This window comes from Sylvia atricapilla, chromosome 17 (assembly GCF_009819655.1).
Source record: "Sylvia atricapilla isolate bSylAtr1 chromosome 17, bSylAtr1.pri, whole genome shotgun sequence".
In the NCBI taxonomy this organism is placed as follows: domain Eukaryota; kingdom Metazoa; phylum Chordata; class Aves; order Passeriformes; family Sylviidae; genus Sylvia; species Sylvia atricapilla.
In genome coordinates, this window is record NC_089156.1 from 9379767 (window position 1) to 9399145 (window position 19379).

At 57.6% G+C, this 19379-nt stretch overlaps 2 protein-coding genes across 7 annotated transcripts; both read left to right on the forward strand.

Moving 5' to 3' along the window:
• CRYBB1 (crystallin beta B1) lies at window positions 1-3442 on the forward strand. Its single transcript, XM_066331086.1, has 5 exons — window positions 1-141; window positions 902-1020; window positions 2566-2698; window positions 2831-2973; window positions 3259-3442. The coding sequence occupies exons 1-5, from the start codon at window positions 1-3 to the stop codon at window positions 3437-3439; spliced, it is 717 nt and encodes a 238-aa protein (XP_066187183.1). The 3' UTR covers window positions 3440-3442.
• Window positions 3443-4448: 1006 nt separating this feature from the next.
• TPST2 (tyrosylprotein sulfotransferase 2) lies at window positions 4449-19356 on the forward strand. 6 transcript variants are annotated; one of them, XM_066331512.1, is made up of 7 exons: window positions 4449-4494; window positions 11848-11913; window positions 14760-15662; window positions 17107-17305; window positions 18018-18068; window positions 18176-18224; window positions 19131-19356. In XM_066331512.1, exons 3-6 carry the CDS (start codon window positions 14827-14829, stop codon window positions 18203-18205), a joined length of 1116 nt encoding a protein of 371 aa, XP_066187609.1. In that variant the 5' UTR covers window positions 4449-4494; window positions 11848-11913; window positions 14760-14826; the 3' UTR covers window positions 18206-18224; window positions 19131-19356. The 6 variants fall into 6 exon arrangements, with proteins under 6 accessions (XP_066187609.1, XP_066187610.1, XP_066187612.1 ...); XM_066331513.1 differs by lacking the exon at window positions 4449-4494 and adding an exon at window positions 4505-4640; XM_066331515.1 differs by lacking the exon at window positions 4449-4494 and adding an exon at window positions 9469-9700.
• Window positions 19357-19379: the final 23 nt, after the last annotated feature.

The window sequence follows — 19379 nt, forward strand, 5'->3', positions numbered from 1 at the left end:
ATGTCTGAGACCACAAAACCCGCTGCTCCCGGCCAGGCTGCGGATGAGAAGGAGAAGGCGGCTCCTGCGCCAACTCCATCCCTCGACCCTGCTCCTGTCGCAAACAGCAAGGGCGAGGAGCCCTCCCCAGAAGCCTTCAGGGTAAGCCCAGTGGCTCCCCACGCGCAGGGTCACGCTCTGGGCTGAGGGACAAGGGCAGCATCTCTGGGGCAGGAGGAGATTGTTCCGGGGGAAAGGAGTGTGGAGGTGTGGGTGATGCCGTCCCTGCTCTGTCCCTCTGACAGCAGGCACGGGATTTTGCAGGAGGAACAGTCTGAAGGTCCCTTGGCCAGGACAGCTTGTTGGGGACCACAGGCTTTGGAAGTGCTCTCCCCTGGGTTGTAGTGTCAGGGCTGGCTGCTGCCACCTGCACCCTCTGGTTACCCCTTGCATGCAGGGGTCCTGTGGAGAGGTGGAAGGGACACTAGGGGTGACAGGGCCAGCACAGAATTGCCACACTGATGCCAGGTCAGCGTGCCACTGCAGCAGGGCTGGCATGGGGAGCGAGTGATATGAGGGCTCCAGTGACATCGTTCCAGGCTGAGACGGCCACAGTGCAGACAGAGCACCTGGAGAAGCAGCTCCTTCCCACCAGGGTGGGCACCGGCAGCAGCAAGACCAGGGGCAGGATGAGGCCATCTTGGAGCTGTTGGGGGGAACCTTCCAGTGCTCAGCCTGTGCTGGGTATGGCCATGAACAGAGTCCAGCTCAGCATGGGCGGGCACCAGATCCGAGAAGGTGCAGGAAGGCTTGGGGAGCCACGGGGGACATGTGGAGCAGTGGGCTCAGGCATGCAGGGTCACACAGCACCAGCCTGCCTGAGCATGCCTGTCCTCATCCAACCCTTTCCTTGCACCCCCAGATCGTTGTCTTCGACCAGGAGAACTTCCAGGGCAGGCAGATGGAGTTCACTGCCGAGTGCCTGAACCTGGCTGACCGTGGCTTCGACCGGGTGCGCAGTGTCATTGTCACCTCTGGACCGTAAGTGACCCCAGCCATGGAGGGGGCCATGTCCCTGGGGATGTCCCTGGTGGGTGGGGACACAGCCCTGGGGGCACCCTGGGCACAATGTGACATGCAGGGGCATTTATCTGCTGCCTGGGCAGAGCACAGCAGGGCCGGCACAGGAGCAGGGCAGGCACCCGGATCTCCTTTGAGGAGGATGGGTGGGAAGGATGCCAGGGCCACGTGCAAAGAAAGGGCACCAGAGGCAAAGCCAAGGGCTGAGGAAAGGTGTCCATCATTTCAGCCTCTTGGAGCTGTCCATGGAATACAAGGGACTTGCAGATTTTAGAGAAGTCAAGGTGAAATGAGGTGGGATCCTCGGACCAGGCTGGAGCAGGCAGGGACGGGCAGGGACAAGCACATGCCTGTACCCAGGCAGCCCAGCAGCAACAAGGGGGCTGGGCAGGTCTCAAAGCCGTGGGAACAGTTGACACAGGCAGGGACAAAAACGATCCCCAAAGCAGATAACGGAGCAGACGGATGATCTCCATGTTGAAAGAGCATCCCACCCCGCCGTGCCCGGCTGGAAACAGCATGCCCAGGAATGCAGGGGGCTGGTAGTGCTGCGGAGAGGATGCACAGGATATGGCTTGTCCTGACAGCATCCCTGAGGGACTGGGAGGGTGACCTGGATTGACACCATGCAGCGCCGATGACTTTTTTATTAGGAACCCAGAATATCCAACTCTTCTTGAAACAAATGGGGGATGGAACAGCCTGGAAGGAGCTCAGATATGATACCTGTGAAGCTGCACTAGACATAGAAAGGGTGAAATTGGGAGGACAGAGAACTTGGGTGTCATTGGGGGTCCTTAGAAGCTTCTTGAGGGTCACCAATGGGACTCTGCACCCATTTTTATGTGCTCAGGGAAAGAGGAAAGCAAAACAACCAAGCTGAGCTTTAGCAGTCAGCTTGAGGCTGTGCAGCCTGGTGTACCTGAACACATCTCCTGCCAGCAGGAAAACCCCTGCTGGCATCTGCAGGAAGAGCTGTTCTGCAGGGAAAGGGGAAGCAGCAAATATAGGACTGCTGTACTGCCGGGGGCTTCTGAAGCCCCACACTTATGACATTCTCAGCACTGCAGCACCTCGTGGCTCTGCTAAAGAGGTGACATTGCAGCTGAGTGAGGCCCATGCCTGGCAGTGGGATGGGTGCCAGTGCTGGCTGGTGCTGGAGCAGTGAGACGTGCCAGGATTACACAGCCTGGGCAGGAGGAACAAGTCCTGAGCTGACTCTGAGGGGTCACCAGCTGTGCAGAGGTCCTGCTGCTCCCCAGCTGAGGAAGAGGAGGACAGTGAATGCTGGTGCCTGCTGCAGGTTTGGACACTCACACACCAGTGAGCTTCCAGCTGGGAGCTGATGGCTGGCCCTGCAGAGGCCACAGTGCCTGGGCTGGGAGAAAAGTGGGAGCAGGGTGGTAGAGCCACAGCCCTTTTGGAGACCTCCTCTACTGTCCTGCAAGCTGGCTGAGCAGGAAGGGAACAGCACCTGACCCGTTCTTTGCCCACCTCTGTCCCCAGCTGGGTGGCCTATGAGCAGGCCAACATGCGTGGGGAGATGTTCATCCTGGAGAAGGGCGAGTACCCTCGCTGGGACACCTGGTCCAGCAGCTACCGGAGCGACTGCTTCATGTCCATGCGTCCCATCAAAATGGTGAGTGCTCAGGAGCAGAGAGCCCTGTTGGGGTCTGCTTAGGGCTGGGCTGTGCTGCTCGATGCCTTGCTGCAGCAAAGCTCCAGGGCTTCGGCCACACTGCCCAGCACACCCTCCCTCTGTCTTCCCTAGGAGGCTGAGGACCACAAAATCTCCCTCTACGAGTCTGCTGACTTCAAGGGCAACAAGATGGAAATCCAGGAGGATGATGTGCCCAGCCTCTGGGCTTATGGCTTCTGCGACCGCGTGGGCAGCGTGCAGGTGCCCAGTGGAACGTAAGCTGGGCTGCAGCCGAGGCTGCCTCATGCCAGACTCCCTGTCCCCCCCAAGTGGCTGCCGTGGGCTCTCAGGCAGACAGAAAGCTCTGCATGACTGGTTTTGGTGGTGTGGTTGGTTTTGGTGGCATGGCTGCTTTGGGTGGTGCGGCTGTTTGTGGTGGCATGGCTGTTTCTGGTGGCATAACCTGTCCCCCACTGGCTTCCTGAGCTCACACCAGCCGTGTGGCTGCTGCCTGGATCGGCCGACCCCGCTCAGGCACCCTCTGTTTGCTTTCCCTGCAGTTGGGTCGGGTACCAGTACCCTGGCTACAGAGGCTACCAGTACCTCTTTGAGACCGGAGACTTCCGACACTGGAATGAGTGGTCTGCCTTCCAGCCCCAGATCCAGTCCATCCGCCGCATCCGGGACATGCAGTGGGACCAGAAGGGCACCTTTGTCACCCCCGACGCGCCCTCCGACTGAGCGTGCCGCCTGCTAGCTACGAGTCCCGGGCCCCGTGGGGCACCCCCGCCTCCCCTCGCGCTCGCCTGCCCAGCACTTTCCTTGTACATTGCACATTCCCTGGATGTACTCTACCTTGTGAGGCAAATTAAAAAAAAACCAGAAGATTAGAACTGCTCGGGGGTCGGTGGTGCATGACTGCGGCTCCGCTTTGCGCGGGGATGTGCCAGCCTTGCGCTGGAGCCGGGTGGGACACGGCGGAAGGGTGGTTTTGCCAGGGGATTGATCTCATGTCCCCGCGCTGGGGCTGGGACACAGGAGACCCTCGGTGTGGTAGAAGCGGGTGGCAGAGGCCCTGCAGCCCGACCTCACGAGCCTCCGTGGGGACTCTCTAAGTTGGGGGGCTCAGGGTGCCCTGGAATTAGGGTGGGCTGCTAGCTCTGTCCCCATCTGCGGGATCCGGGGGGCTGCGAGGGGTCCTTGCCGGTGGGATCCACCTGGGCACTAATTAACAATCGAAATTGCAGTCAATCAAAGACCAAATCACTTTCAAGGACGGTTTTTTTCCCCCTCGGATGCTGTCCCTCCCCAGCGGGCATTCTCTGCGGCCTCATCCCCCCCTTCCCATCCCTTTGCCTCCCAGTGGGGCACCTCGGGTGCCACTTCCCTGCGCTCCCACACCGCTAATTAGCGACGGCGCTGATTAATTACAGCGATAGCAGTGACGGCAGCGCTGCACACAGGCAGCACCGAGACAGGGGCGGGGAGCGGGGATAACGGTGAGGCCGCGGGCAGCGCGGTGCGGAGCGCTCCTGACAACTCGCGGGGACGGCTGCGCGGCCACGGCCGGTACCGGCACGGCCAGGGACAGGGACAGGGACAGGGACAGGGACACGGATAGAGATAGAGACACGGACACGGACACGGACACGGCTCCGCTCCGGGCTCGCTCCCCTCCGGTGCCGCCCGGTGCCGGGCGCGCGCGGCGCACGCGCGGAGCGGCGGGCGGGGATCCCGGCCCCGCGTGCGCGTGACGTCGCCGCGTCTCGCGGCGCTCCGGGCCGGCGGCGGCCCCGGTGAGTGCGGGGAGAGCGGCGGGGGGAGCGCGGGGAGCGGCCCGGCCACCGCCTGTGCCCCTGCCGTTTGTCACCCCGCAGCCGGCTGGCAGGTGACAGCGGCCGGGCTGCGCGGCGGGCGGTGCCTGCTACCGGCTCGGGGCTCGGTGGGTGGCGCGGGCGAAGCGGAACGGGGAGCGGAGCGGCGGGGATGCTCGGTGCGCAGTGCGGGGGGTGCGCGGTGCCGGGGACGCCGGGCGGTGATGCAGGATCGGAACGGCGCAGGGCGCTCGGTGCTGGGGACACAGAACGGTGCTGGGTGCTCGGTGCTGGGTGCTCGGTGCTGGGGACACAGAACGGTGCTGAGGACACAGCGGTCCTCGGTGCTGGGGACACAGCGGTCCTCGGTGCTGGGTGCTCGGTGCTGGGGACACAGCGGTCCTCGGTGCTGGATGTTCGGTGCAGAGTGCTCAGAGTAGTGCTGGGTGGCCGGTATAGGATGCTCCGTGCAGGATGCTCAGGGCAGGATGCTCAGGGCAGGATGCTCAGGGCAGGATGCTCAGTGCTGGGTTCACGAGTGGTGCTGGGTACACGGTGCTCAGGGCAGGATGCTCAGTGCCGGGTTCACGAGTGGTGCTGGGTGCTCCGTGCAGTGCAGGGTGTGCTGAGGTGGCCACAGGATGCTCAGTGCACAGAACATAGTGCAGGATGCACGGCAGTTGGGACAAGGTGCTCAGCCCTGGGTGTTCCTCGTACTTTTGTCCTCCCATTCTGCTCTTCCCCTCTCCCTGCTCCCATGGCACACCTCTGGCAGCCCAGCACCAAGCTGTGCCCCCATAACCTGAGCACTGCCATACACAGCAGCACCCGTGGGCTGGGGCTGTCCATCTGTCCAGGTGTCCAGAGCTCAGCCAGGGTTGGAACTGCCCTCCTGTACCAGGATGAGTGTGGTGGCCTGGGCAGGTGGGTGCCCAGTGAGAGGCTGTGCCTGCGGGTCTCAGGCAGCGTCAGCCTCTCATGAGGCTCAAGAGATGTTGGCAGCACCGAAGTCGGGCTGGCTGTGGGTCTCCCCTTGGCACGGGGTGCACATGGGCTCCTGAGCATCTGCATTGGCACCTTGCAGCCCGCCCAAAGCACTGGCACTCCTCTGGCAGTGCCCATCTGTTACTCAGCTGTGCCCTGTGTGGCAGGGATGTGACATCCAGGCTTTGTCCAGCTCAGGTTCCTTGGGACTCGTGGCTGGAGTTGCTGGCAGTGGGGCTGGCAGTGTGAGCTGGGCTGCCCTCCTCTGCAGGCAGAGAATGGTTTACATCACAGAGGCCTTTGCTCTGTCCCTCGCTGTGTTTGTTTGCGTGCTCGGGCTCTGTCCAAAAATCATCTCACAGCTTGAAACCCCTTCAGACGCCTCCCTCTGCCAGGCCCCTCCAGCTGCTTGGGCTCGGTTTCAGGAGGCGAGTCCCCCCCTCGGCACAGCCGTGCTGCTCCCTCCTGCTCGGGCACTGGGCAACGGTGAGTGGGGAGATCCCGATGACTGGTGCTAACAGGTTTCCAGATTTGCCGTGTGTTTAGTGGGAATGCTGCAGGGTGCTCGTGGGGAGCTGTCAAGTGCCAGCGCGGGCGCCTGCGAGCGGGGTTTGCCATCGCGTGCCAGTGGCAGCTGGTGCCCCGAGGCTGCTGCATGTGGCACCACAGGAGCAGCTGTGCTGCAGAGCCCAAAGGGAGCCCAGGGAATCTGTGCAGAGTCACACGAGAGAGGCAGCCTGGAATTCTGGAATTTGGGGGACAGCAGCTGAGCTGAGCATTGTGCGGGTCCTGCCCACAGCAGCTGGCATTGAGGAGTTTCACTGTGGGGGGACGTGGCAGGCTGGGGCCTGGGGTCTCTGCAGGACACTGATGGGCTCACCAGCATGGCCAGGCTCGTGCCACTGCCCTCCTCTGCCTGTAGGTTTTACAAACTGTATTAGTAATTTCTGTCGCTATTTTAAGGAGATTTTTCCAAAGGCAGTTTGCGTTACGGGTACGCTGAGCCTTTGGGGATGTGTGGGATGGCAGGAGCGCTGTTAAAACGCGGGGACTGTCAAGAAGATTTTTGGAGAGAGAAAACAAACCCCCAGCAGGTGGTTTTATTTGGCACCGTGCAGATGCGCCTTATGATGAATTTGTGATGCCTTGAGGAGCCTCAGCCTCATGCCTTAGCTGAGCACATTTCCCTCCAGATTCCACAGGCAGCAGGCACACAGAACCCGGGAGAAGCTTGCCCTGGTGTTGGCTGCCTGCTTTGGTTCGCTCTGTTTTCCAAGCCTTTAGTGCCCTGTCTGCCTCCAGAACTCCTGCAGGAATTCTCTCAAAGATTTCCTCTCCGAAGGTGAATGATGCCTTTTTTTGCCCCCTTTTCATCCCCAGTCCGTGCTGTGGTGCCTCACGGTGTGAGTGCAGGCAAGAGGGTGGCCCTGCCACAGGAGCCCCTTGTCCCCTCAAACAGCAAACAAGAGCAGCAGCGGGGGTTGCTCAACGCTCAGCACTCGGAAGTGAAGCAAGCAACTGCTTCCCACTGTGCATTCCCAGGCAGTGACCCCAGACTGAGACTGGGGGCTCTGGAGGGACTGTGAAGCATCCAGGTGCTTCTCCACGGAGGAATGACCATAGGCTGGTGCAGGGAAAGCTTTTCCAGCACTCCTATTCCTGCTTGGTGCTGGGAGGTGGCAAAGCAGCCACCCTCCCACAGGCAGCTGTGCTCACAGCTGGCTGCAGGCCAGCATGGCCCACTCAGGGCACGGGCCTTGGTGGCCCAGCGTTTGCAGATGGCAGTGGCAGCAGAGGAGGAGCAGGGCTCCCAGCTGGGCCCGTGCAGACAGGAAGGCGCTCGGATGTGCTGTGCAGGGTTCCTTTGGCTGCCGAGGCAGCCGTGGCGCAGGCTCGGAAGGACCCGGTTCCGTTTCTTCTGTCAGTGGTTTCACAAGGGCTTCTCCCGTGCCAGGGCTTGGGGGTGGTCACTGCCCGTCCTCGCTGGGGCTGGGACTGGGAGGATACAAACTCACACATTGTTGAAGCGGGTGCTGGTGCTTCCCAAAGTTTCTGGCTTTGTGGAGTCGCCAAATGCCTGCTGTTACGGCATGCGTTGTGCCGAGCGTGGCTGGGCACTGCTGGACATCCTGTGCTCGGGACTGTGTTCCTGAGGGAGCTGCAGGAAACGGGACAAGAACGAGCAGAGGAGCTGGGGAAGATGGGGAGGTGCAGCAGTGTCCCCTCTTCTCCTCCCCGCCTGCAGGGTGAGCAGTGACACCTCATCCTTGCTGCCCTGCCCTGCCCTCAGGCTGCGCCTCCAGGGCTGCTGCTGCTGCTGCATGGGGAAATAAAACACTTTGATTTTGTTTCTTAAGCAAATTTGAGGTTTTGGGGTTTGTCTTGCAGAAACAACGTTTTATTTGCAGATCATGATCTTTGTGCGTGCAAGAATGGAGCTTGTTGAGACTTAGGGTTTGGCGTGTGGATTGGGAAAATATTTTTTGAAGATACTTAGTGTTTTTTCTAGCAGTTCTTCTGACTTCTCTTTCTCCCTGTTGTATGGCAGGCTCTGACCACCCACATTCTTGCAGGGAGTGTTTGTGCAGTTTTGTGAGGGAAGAGCTGTGTTTGCATCAAGTGTGGTGGGGGCTGCAACCCCCAGCTGCCCTTGCCCAGTGCCCCCCTCCCATGAGGATCCCCAGGACATACCCTGGATGAGGGGTGAGAGTTGGAGGGACCTGGTCAGAGGCATGGAGAGTAATCATAGAATCGTCACAGAATCATGGAATGGTTTGGGTTTAAAGATCTTCTAGTTCCACCTCCCTTCCAAGGGCAGGGACACCTTCCACAAGACCAGATTGCTCTGACCTCCATTCAGCCTGGCCATGGACATTTCCAGGGATGAGGCAGCCACAGCTTCCCTGGGCAAGAGGAGCTGGGGGAGAGCCCAGTGCTTTCCCAGAGCCCCATCCTCCAGTGGGACAGTGGAGTCACTGGTCAGGGCACCTGTGCTGGCTTTGCCTGTGTCCCCCAGAGGCAGCAACTGCAGATTAATTAAGGAAGGGTGAAGCTCTGTGGGTTAATTAAAAATCAGGAGCTCCCTCTGAAGTGCAGAGCTCGTGTCCCATTTCAGCACAAGCACGTCAGACGTGCCGGAGCCCTGCTGCCATGTGGTGCCAGGTGCTGGGGAGTGGGTAGGTGCTTCCATCCCTGTGTCCTGCCAGCAGCTTTCCCCTTGGGCATTCCACAATTAATCTGCCACTCTGAGCTGAAGGCCGTGTTCCTGCGAGGTTGGCAGGGTGAATTCTGAGGTTTCCATCTCGAGAGGATAAAATGCTGTTGCCGTGCTTGGAACGAGGGATGGACAGAGGAAACTTACTGTAAATTGGTGGGATTCTTACTGTTTGAGGAACACTCTACCATTGAGCAGGATAATAAAATGTTTTGCTAATCGTAACAGCCTTGAGGCGATAAACCAACAGTCTGTTTGTGCTGTGAAATGTCTGTGGATTCTCTGCTGATGTGATATAGAGCCTGCTGGAGCTGGCTGGCACACAGTGCCCATAGCCCTGGCTGGGCTCTCTGGGATGCAGGGCAGGATGCACAGCTGGAATGGGTGCTGTGGCTCAGGGCTCTCACCTTGCAGCTTTTCTGGGCCAGAAAGTGTTTGAAGCTGGCACACGCTCTCTTCATCCTCAGGGCAGCAGGTTCTGCTGGTTTATTTTTCTAGGTCCTCAGCAGTGAGAATAAATTCCCCTTTGCCCCCTGAGCCTGTTGGGTGCTAAGATGCAGCTGCAGCAGCCTCTGTGTGGTTTAGGTGCTGAGGTGGCTGCTCGAACACTCATCCCTGGACTCTTTTGACTGTTAGTTTTCACTGGGATGATGGTGGCGGTGCAAGTGTAAACCACAGGGACTGTTAGTGCTGTTTGGGGATTTTCCAAGGGACACAGAGCTCCGAAGTGCTCCAGACCACAGGTGTTTTTACTTGGATTGGTTGTGTTTTCACTGGAAGTGGCCTCTGTTCCAGTGGATGCCCTGGGTTCGTGACCTGCAGTACAGCTTCAGTTTTAGTCACCAAACCCGTCCTCAGCGGTCCCGCTCTTGCCACGTGGTGGCTGATAGCAGCTTCTTTTTTGTTGTGGGGTGTTTTTTTTTGAGTGCAGCAGCTTAATTTTCATATCTTCTCTCCAAGGCTCAGGGCCATGGCTCCCCTGCAGCAGAGGTACGTGCAGAGCCCCTGTCCCCCCACTGGGCTGGGTGGGTTGGACCCTGTTCCCTATGGGATCGATCCCGGTCTGTGCAGGGCTGGGGTGGAGGAGCACGAGGGTTGTGCAACAGGGCTGACGCTGCACTCAGTGACCACAGCCACCCCCGTGGTGCCTCTGTGGGCTCCTGGTGGAGATTGGGGCTGGCCCCATACTTGCTGCATTCCAGTCCTGCTAAGAGAGATACTTGGGAAATGTTTGGAAATATGCCGTACAAGTGGCCAGCAGGAGCATCCAGGAGGAGCAGAGCTGCCATCAGCAGTGCCAGCATTGGACTGAGCTCAGGTTGAGATGAAGCAGTGGCCCTCAGGCAAGCTGTGTTTATTTTTGTAAATGAACTGGAGACTATCAATTCAGTAATTAAATATTGCTGATTTGTAAAGATGTGAGTTGGACATGTTGGGACATTTCTTGCTGACCACAGTTTCTGCTGCTGCTCCGCCACAAGGGTGCCTGCAGATCCTCATCCTTTTATTAAGCACCAACAAATTGAGCTCAAATTTTCCAGGCCACACCTACGTCTTTTGGGGAGGCTGCACTTTATGACCATCATTTCTGGGAATGGTTTGAAGAAAAATGCAGCTTTTGATCCTATGGGGTTTCTCGTAGAAACTGGTTTTGTGGTTGTTTGTAACACTTCAACAAATGGTGTTTCCTCACTGCCGAGGGTGCTGTGCCAGCACAGAGGCTGTTCTGGGGGTGGTTTTTACCCGTTCCCAGTGCAGGTGTCAAGATCAGGGGTTTCACTCCGGGGTTTTGGTCGGGGTTTTGGTCGGAGCTGTTGTTGGAGCCCAGCTGGTGGTGACGCCCTGCACAGCATCAGGAAGGAAGTCACAAACAAGTGCGTGTCCATGTGTCTGTCCATGTGTCTGTGCACGGGGAAGAGCTGGAGCCATTTCTGGAGAGGGGTGAGTCGGGTGGGCTGTTAAACCACCTCTGTCCCTGCACCTCAGCACTGCAGAAGCACATCCAGGGATGTGGCAGCTGCTCCGTGGAGCTGCAGCCTGGTCAGGAGCAGGAATCCTGCGGTCCATGGAGGCCAGGCTGGGCAGGAAGCCTCTCAGGGAAGCGCCTGCACTGCGGATAAGCCCTTACAGAGTTCATGCTGGGTGGAGTTTCCCTCTGGTTTCTCCTTAGTGCTGAGGCGGAGGGGCCGGTGACACTCGATGGCAGGAGGGGAGACTCGGGTGACTGGAATAGCCATTAGTGTCACTACTGGAAATGTTCTCAGGAACATCCTGTGGGGCCAGGACCTGCTGTGCAGTCAGGGGCAGCTGACTGGGAATGTCCCAGCAACAGTGACCCCAAGATGGTCCCATGTCGTGATCCTGGGAGCAGAGTGACATCCTGTGATCCTGCTGGGTCCTGGCCCCTCTGGGGTCTCTGCTGCAGCTCCATGTCCCAGACTGTCCCCAGGATGCTCTGTGCTTGCAGGATGGCTTCGGCCAAGGCTGCTGGGCTCCCTGGCACAGAGCAGTCCTTGTGGATGCTGGTGCTGTGTGCTTATAGGAAACCCAGTGTCCAGGGGTTTGGTTCCCAACCTGGAGGCATTTCCATGCTGGTGCTTGGCAAGTGGTGAGGCTGGAGAGCTTTGTTTCTTGGGCTGGAGACGGGAGGTCCTGCCAGGCCTGCAGGTCCTCTGGGCTTTGTCTCCTTTCACTGTCACTGATGTGGGGGCTCTGGTCATAGTCTGACTTGTGGCTGATTTCAGCATTTGCAGCAGGCAGGTCTGGAGCTGCTTCCTCTGGTCAAGGCTGTTGTGCTGGTCGGTGTGTGCTGGAATTGTGCCCAGTTGGATTGTCATCTCCTGGGCTTTAATCATCCCGGCTGCTCGGGTCCCCCTGAGGCCTCTCCCTCCCAGGAGGCTGCATTTCCTAAAAGAGCAGCTGCCCTGCTGCTTCCCTCTGTGTGTCCTGGTTTGGCTGTGTTCTGTGAACAGTGCTGGTGTCTGCACTGACCGTGAGCTGGGACCATCAGCTCCACCAGGAACACCTTTTCCTGGGGATCAGAGGAGGCTGTGGGCAGGAGGGGAAGCTGCAGAGGAGGAGAGCAGATGCCTGTGCTAAATAAACAAACCAACACTGTGGCTTCTCTTCCCCATCAGGTGTTTTGGTGGCCATAGGTTCAGCATGAAGCTCAACTAGCAGCACAATGACCCTTCGGGGGAAAGGTAAGAGCAAGCAGCTGGATGTGTGGTTCTCCTGGGATGCTGGGTGGCTGCTGCACATCTGTCTGATGATGTTGCACATCTGTCCACACCACCACTGGTGCCCCGTTGATCCTGTGTTGCTTTCACAAGCTGGCAGGACACAGTGTCAGCCTTGCTCATGCTCAAGTCCCATCAGAATGGGAATAGGAAAGACTTGCTGCCTGTAGGACCTCTTGTCACTCTGCTGTCACTTCCCCACTGGTTCCCATCATCCTCCATGTTCTGGGTGCCAGCCTTGCCCTGATGCTGGCCAGAGCCAGAACCCCTGGCCCTGGGTCACATCCCTGTCCTGCCATGTCCAAGCTCCCTAATTCCTGCTGGAGTGGGAAGCTCTCAGAGCCAGCTTGGGCATCTGAAAGGGTGTTGTCTCTGGAAGGGCTGTCTCTGCTCAGACAGCCCTGCACCTAATTACACCATGATTCCAGCACAGTGTCTGCTGGGGAGGAAATGACCCATCCATCTTCCCTCACAGACTAATGAGGCCCATAAATTGTAGGAAATTCTCAGTGGAGAATTGCACAAAAGAGCTGAGAACCAGCTGGGCCGTTTGTGGTTGCCCCCGGCCCGTGGCCAGACACGCTCTGGATGTTGTTCAGCCCTCCCAGCACACTGGGGTGATCCCAGGATGATCCCAACAGAATTTGTCCCATTCCAGCCCTCCCAGGGCCAGGGGCTGCCGTGCAGGGGCAGAGCCAGAGTCCAGAGCTCAGCAGTGGGGAGAAGCCATGCTCCTTTCCCACTCCCCACACAGAGTGGGACCTTTCCCATGCTTGTGGCATTGGGTGGGAGCAGTGGGGGCTGTGTCCTGCCTGCTGGACAGGCAGAGTGGTCTCCAGGGACTCAGAATCACAGGATCATTCAGGTTGGAAAAGCCCTTCCAGACCATCCAGCCTGAGTCCAACCTGTGCCCGGTCCCTACCTTGTCACCAGCTCAGAGCATTGAGTGCCATGTCCAAGCGTTCCATTCTAGGGATGGGGACTCCACCACCCCCCTGGGCAGCCCTTTCCAAGGCCTGACCACTCTTTTCATGTGGAAATTCCTCCTGATGTCCGACCTAAACCTCCCCTGGCACAGCTGCCCTCCCATCACACACAATATGAGAGTCCCTTTGTTCCCTCTGCAGCTCAGCCAGAGCTGCTGGAGCATCTCGGTGGGAACTGCTCCCTGTCAGCTGGTTCTCCTGGAGAACAGAGCACTTCTGTGCTCCAGCCTCCTTTCACGATGCAGCCTTTGCTGCTAATTAGCCGGTCTTGGGCTGCATCGCCCGAATTATTCCAGTTGGCCCTAAATCCTGCCTGCTCCTCTGCCATCCATTGAAATGGGTCTTGTGGCATTTGCAATTATTTTGGGGTGAGTATTTGAATATATTTACATGACTGAAACAGATGAAGAGAGCAGGAAGGAGCAGCACTTGTCTTGTTAATGGCTCTGACTCTGCTTGGTGCCACAAAAATGCCAGAGCTGTTGGGTGTCCCTCTGATCTACATCCCAACAAATCCACCCACTTTATCTCATACCTGGGGATGCAGTTGAGGCTGTTTAGCTTTGTTATGTTACCAAGCAGCTGGTCAGGGTGGACCAGGGAGTAAAAAGCCACAAAAATACTTTTGGTAGTGATGTTTGCCGTGCTGCTGGGCTGGGGAAGGGCATCCCCGGGCTGGCAGAGAGGCACTGCCTGGGCAGGAGTGGATAAAACCCCGTGAGTGGATGGCAGCAGTCCAGGATGGTGCAGTGGGATGTCAGGGACTGACAGGGGGGAGCAGACTGAGTCGCTGAGTGCCTGGCAGGGAAACTGCTCAGCTCCAGGCTCTCTCCTGCCTGCTCCCTGCTCCACATGGGCTGCTGCACAGCGTGTTCCTTCGTGGAGGGGAGAAAACGCTTTTCTGGAGCAGCTCTTTGGCCTCTGTCAGCAAAACAGAATCCATGGACGGCCCATTCCTTCCACTCCATTCAGCTCCTGCCCCAGCCTCATAATCACAAAGAACTGGAAATCCCGGGGTGAGCCCAGGGGAGGATTGCAAAACCTGCACTCGCAACTGGGGCGGACGGGGGGGAGGGGGCGGGAAGCAGTGCCAGCATTCCCGGGAGTCCCTCCGGGCACACAGCTGAGCTGGGCACTCGCAGAAGCTGCAGCCTTCCTGCTGGATGTCCTGCCGAGCCGTGGAAAAGCTCAAAAAGTCTCGGTGCCAGATGAAGTTTCACGGATTTCTCCGTCAGGTCAGTTCCCGAGGCAGGGCAGGGTGGTGAACGCTGCGTGTTGGCTCTCAGATGGCTGAACTTGTCAGTGTTTCATTCTAACGGTTTCTCCTGACCCAGACCCTTAAAGCTGGCATGAGAGGCTTTTGTTTTTCTCTCATTTCAGCTTCCCCCTCCCCTGTGACCGCAGAGTTAAGCTAAACAAAATGTAGGGAGGATGCAGGTGGTTGAGAGGTGAGCAGTGCTGGAGTGCTGGCTTGGGTTTGGGAGGAATAACCTCACCGAGGGTCTGGGCTTCATCTGGGACAAAACAGGCTCTCTGTAAAGATTTTGTTTTAAGGACTCCCTGAGTATACAAGGCCCCTCCTCTCCGAAAAGTTCCTGGAGCTTTGCTCCAGCCATAAACCTGTGTTTCTGGGAGCACAAACAATGCAGAAATTCTCTCATTGGGTGTGCACCGAGGCAGACTTTAATTACCTGCTGGGTGTAAGGCACCAAGCCTGGGAGGTGCTGATAAGCGAAGGAGGTGATGAAATGCTGGGATGGTGTCAGCATCCCATCGGAGCAGGGCTGGCCCCGCTGCTGCTCTGACAGTGCTGTTCTCTTGCAGATGCTCGAGGGGTTGGACACTCGCTAGCAGAGAGCTGAAGCCTCCAGCCTGTGCCCAGGAGAGCAGGATGCGGGTCACCACGCGCAGGGTGCTGCTGCTGGTGGGCTCGGTGGCGGCCCTGATGGTGACCCTGCACCTCGGGCAGCAGGTCCTGGAGTGCCAGCAGGTGCTGAGCGAGAGGAGGCACAGGCTGATGAGGCCCGAGAACGAGGAGCTGGTGATGGTGGACGCCAACCACGTGGAGTACCGGTACAGCAAGGACATGCCCCTGATCTTCATCGGCGGCGTCCCCCGCAGCGGCACCACGCTGATGAGGGCCATGCTGGACGCCCACCCCGAGGTGCGCTGCGGGGAGGAGACCCGCATCATCCCCCGCGTGCTGGCCATGCGCCAGGCCTGGTCCAAGTCCGGCCGCGAGAAGATGCGCCTGGACGAGGCGGGGGTGACGGACCAGGTGCTGGACGCGGCCATGCAGGCCTTCATCCTGGAAGTGATCGCCAAGCACGGCGAGCCCGCCAGGTACCTGTGCAACAAGGACCCCTTCACGCTCAAGTCCTCCGTGTACCTGTCCCGGCTGTTCCCCAACTCCAAGTTCCTGCTGATGGTGCGGGACGGGCGCGCCTCGGTGCACTCCATGATCACGCGCAAGGTGACGATCGCCGGCTTCGACCTCAACAGCTACCGGGACTGCCTGACCAAGTGGAACAAGGCCATCGAGGTGATGTATTCCCAGTGCCTGGAGATCGGCCGCGCCCGCTGCCTGCCCGTCTACTACGAGCAGCTGGTGCTGCACCCCGAGCAGTCCATGCACAACATCATGAGGTTCCTGGACATCTCCTGGAGCGACACGGTGCTGCACCACGAGGAGCTCATCGGGAAGCCCGGCGGGGTGTCCCTTTCCAAGTGAGTCTCGGCTGCTTCCTCAGCTTTTTCGAGGAGTAATTTCAGTACACAAAGCAGGCTAAAGCTGGGGGCAGAGCTGCACTGCTGGGGTTTGCGTGCGATTTTTTTGTGTGTGATTTTGGGGGAGGAGGGACGGCACATTGTACTGCAGTGGGGTTTGTGTTCCTGAGTAAGAGATGCCTTTAATGCTCCCAATCTGTTGTACTCCACAGAACAGCTTGTCAAGCAAGGATTTCAGGAGCAGGTGACTGTTTAATCTCTCTTGACACTGCAGAAATTATTTCAGTCTCTAATTTGCAAAGAGCTGCTTGCTCTGAAACGTGAGCTCTTTAATGCCTCTTTCTCCACCCGTCCTCAGATGCCTCCTTGGTGTGATTAGTTGTGCTGTTAATGATGATGAGCTGCACTTCTTGCCAGGTCTGGGGCTGGTATTGCAGAATAAAAGCAATACCTGCTCAGTGGGGGCACACCCAGCACTCCCTCCTGGCCTCTCCATGTGTGGGGGGCGTTTACTTTCTCCCACTTTCTTTTCCTCATTTAAGGCTGTTTCTTTTCTAAATGGAAGCTTAAGTCAGCCTTAGTAAAATTTAATCAGCCGTGTGAGGGAATTATCCAAGTCTCCGTATCAGTTGTTGGTGTCCCAGTGGTGAGGGCACAGGAGCCATGCAGCTGCTCCAGTTTTCTGGGATGCCCTGGGCATGCAGCTGGCTCTGCTTCCCTGTTTGCTCAGAGTAAATTGGTCCAGGTTGCTTAGATCAGGTTTTGAATATTCATAGGGGTCACTGGGTGTATCAGTGCTACAGCCCACACATCTTACATTGTTTTCCTCTGATAAGCAGAGGTGTCCTGGTGAAAACTCCTGTCCCAGTGCAGGATGGATCCTTCCTGTAGGAAAAGAGGAAGCAGCCTCAAGTTGTGCCAGTGAAGGTTTAGGTTGGATAATAAGGAAAATTCCTTCTCTGAAAGGGTAGTTAAGCACTGGAACAGGACAGTGGTAAGAGTTACCATCCCTGAAAGGATTTAAAAGTGGATGTGGCACTTGAGGACATGGTTCAGTGGTTGCTGTAGCAGTGCTGGGGGAATGGTTGGACTCACCGATCTTAGAGGGCTTTTCCAACCTTAATAGTTCCATGATTCCAAACAGAAGAACACGGCCTCTGGAGCTGTGGAACCCCCTGCCAGGGTCTGTTTCCCCAGAGCAGGGCTGTGAGGGACAGAAGCTGTGGCTACCCCATCCAAGGAAGTGCTCAAGGCCAGGTGGGACAGGACTTGGAGCAGGCTGGGATAGTGGAAGGTGTCCATGCCAGTGGCAAGGAGTGGGATGGGATTTAAGGTCCTGTCCTGTGGCTCTCTGTGGAGGTGGCAGCGAGTTGTGTGTGAGCCCAGCACGTGCATGAAATCCAACCATCGTGTCTTTTGTTTTTTTCTCCTTTGTTTTCCCCAGGATAGAGAGGTCAACAGACCAGGTGATCAAGCCGGTGAACATGGAGGCGTTATCCAAATGGACCGGGCACATCCCGGGGGATGTGCTGCAGGACATGGCCCACATCGCCCCCATGCTGGCCAGGCTCGGCTACGACCCCTACGCCAACCCCCCCAACTACGGCCACCCCGACCCCCTGGTTGTCAACAACACGCACAGAGTGAGTGCCACTGCCGTGGGGGACAGGCCAGGGGGCCACAGAGCCCTCCAGAGCAAGGGAAGCTCCTGAACCGGATCGGGATAGAGCAGGGGGAAAATAGACTCGCCCAGGGAAAACAGAATCACAGAATTCCAGAGTCGTTGAGGTTGGAAAAGGCCTCTCAGAGCCATTGAGTCCAACTTGTGCCCGATCCTCACCTTGTCACCAGCCCAGAACACTGAGTGCCACATCAGACACGTTCCTTGGACGCCTCCAGGGTTGGGGACTCCAAACCTCCCTGGGCAGTTCCAAGGCCTGACCACCCTTTCCATGAAGAAATTCCTCCTGAAGTGTAACCTGGCCCTCCCCTGGCACAGTTTGATGCCGTTTCCTCTCATCCTGTCCCTGTTCCCTGGGAGCAGAGCCCAGCCTCCCCCCCACCTCAGCTGCTCCCTCCTGTCAGGGAGCTGTGTGAACCAGAAGATCCTCCCTGAGCCTCCTTTTCTGCAGGCTGAGCCCCCCCAGCTCCCTTAGCTGCTCTTGGTGCTCCAGGTCCTTCCCCAGCTCTGTTCTCTTCCCAGGACATGCCCCAACTGTCTGTCCTAGAGAGAGAGACCCAGAGCAGGACAGAGCACTCAAGGTGCAGCCTGGGGAGGTTGGGAATGGCTGACAGCAGTGACCCAGAGGTGATTCCAGTGCCCCAGGGGATGACCCCAGGTTCTCTTTCCCACAGGTTTTAAAGGGGGATTATAAAACACCGGCCAATCTCAAAGGTCACCTGCAGGTAAGAGCTGGGTGTACCCTGAGGGTTTGGGACACACCAGGGTGCCTGCTCCCTTCCCTGGGGAATGCTGCCTCAGAGCTGACCCTTCTCTTTTGGGGCTCTTCCAGGTGACTCAGAACACGTCATCTTTTCACTAAGAAAATTAATGATTTCCAGGTAAGACCCTGTTTACTTAACTTTGGTATTTGGGCAAATCTGCCTGCGTTGCTCCAGCACCAACACTTGGTTTGCGTGATTTCTGTGGATCATCTGAGGTTCCAGCCTCACTCCTGGTGCCAGGGATCCTTCACAGTCGCCTCAGATCTTACCAAACAATGCTGCTGTGTGGGACCATTTGTAAGGAATTCTTTTCCTGAGCTCTGGGAACAGGATTAAAGCTGCAAAATGAAACTCAGCCGCTTGGGAGGGATTTTGCAGCCTGTCCCCGCAGGCAGCTGGGACACATGGAATGTGGGGATGAGCTGAGCTGCTCCCCAGCTGCCTCCAAGGACGTGCCATGGACCTGAGGAAGGGGATAGAAAACAAAGGAAAACATGATGGAAAACAAAGCTGCTGCCTTGGGCTTCTGCTCCAGAGACAACTGTTGACGTGTTGGATGTTCTTCTTCCATGCTAAAGCACAAAATATCATTCTTGGTACTGAAACTAATCCTTCAAGAGCAAGTTTGTGTAGAAGCAGATGGTCGGGATAGAAAAAGATCAGAAGCACTGAGGGAAGATCAGGAATTGTGTCCCCACTGTCCTGGGCTGAAAATTGGTTCCTTTCTGGCCATTTTTTTTCTTTTGTGTGTCACAGAGGCTTTAAACCCTCAGTCGAGCATTGCTGTGCTATCTGAGGGGATCCTGTTCCTGAGGGGATCCTGTTCCAGAAGGGATCCTGCCCTAAGGGGATCCTGTTTATGAGGAGATCCTGCCCCTGAGGGGATCCTGCTCCTTATGGAAACCTGTTCCTGAGGGGATCCTGCTCCTTAAAGGATCCTGCTCCTTAGGAGATCCTGTTCCTGAGGGAATCCTGTCCCTGAGGGGATCCTGCCGCTGAGGTTGTGTGTTTTATCTCTTGCAGAACGCTGCCAGTGGCCCGTTGTCGCCCGAGAACGAAGAGTGTGCAGTGGGCCCGTGGAAATCGGTTCTCCAAGCATATTGCTTGCTCCTACTGTTGCCAAATGACTGCGCTCCAGGAATGTATTTGCATTTATTTGCAAAGGCCAAACGTGCTCGGCGGCGGGCACGTCCCCGGCCTCTCCCGGCGCTGCGTGGGGAATGCAGCTGTGGAAATCCGGACTCGGGGGGGCGGGAGGAGATTCCCTGTGCC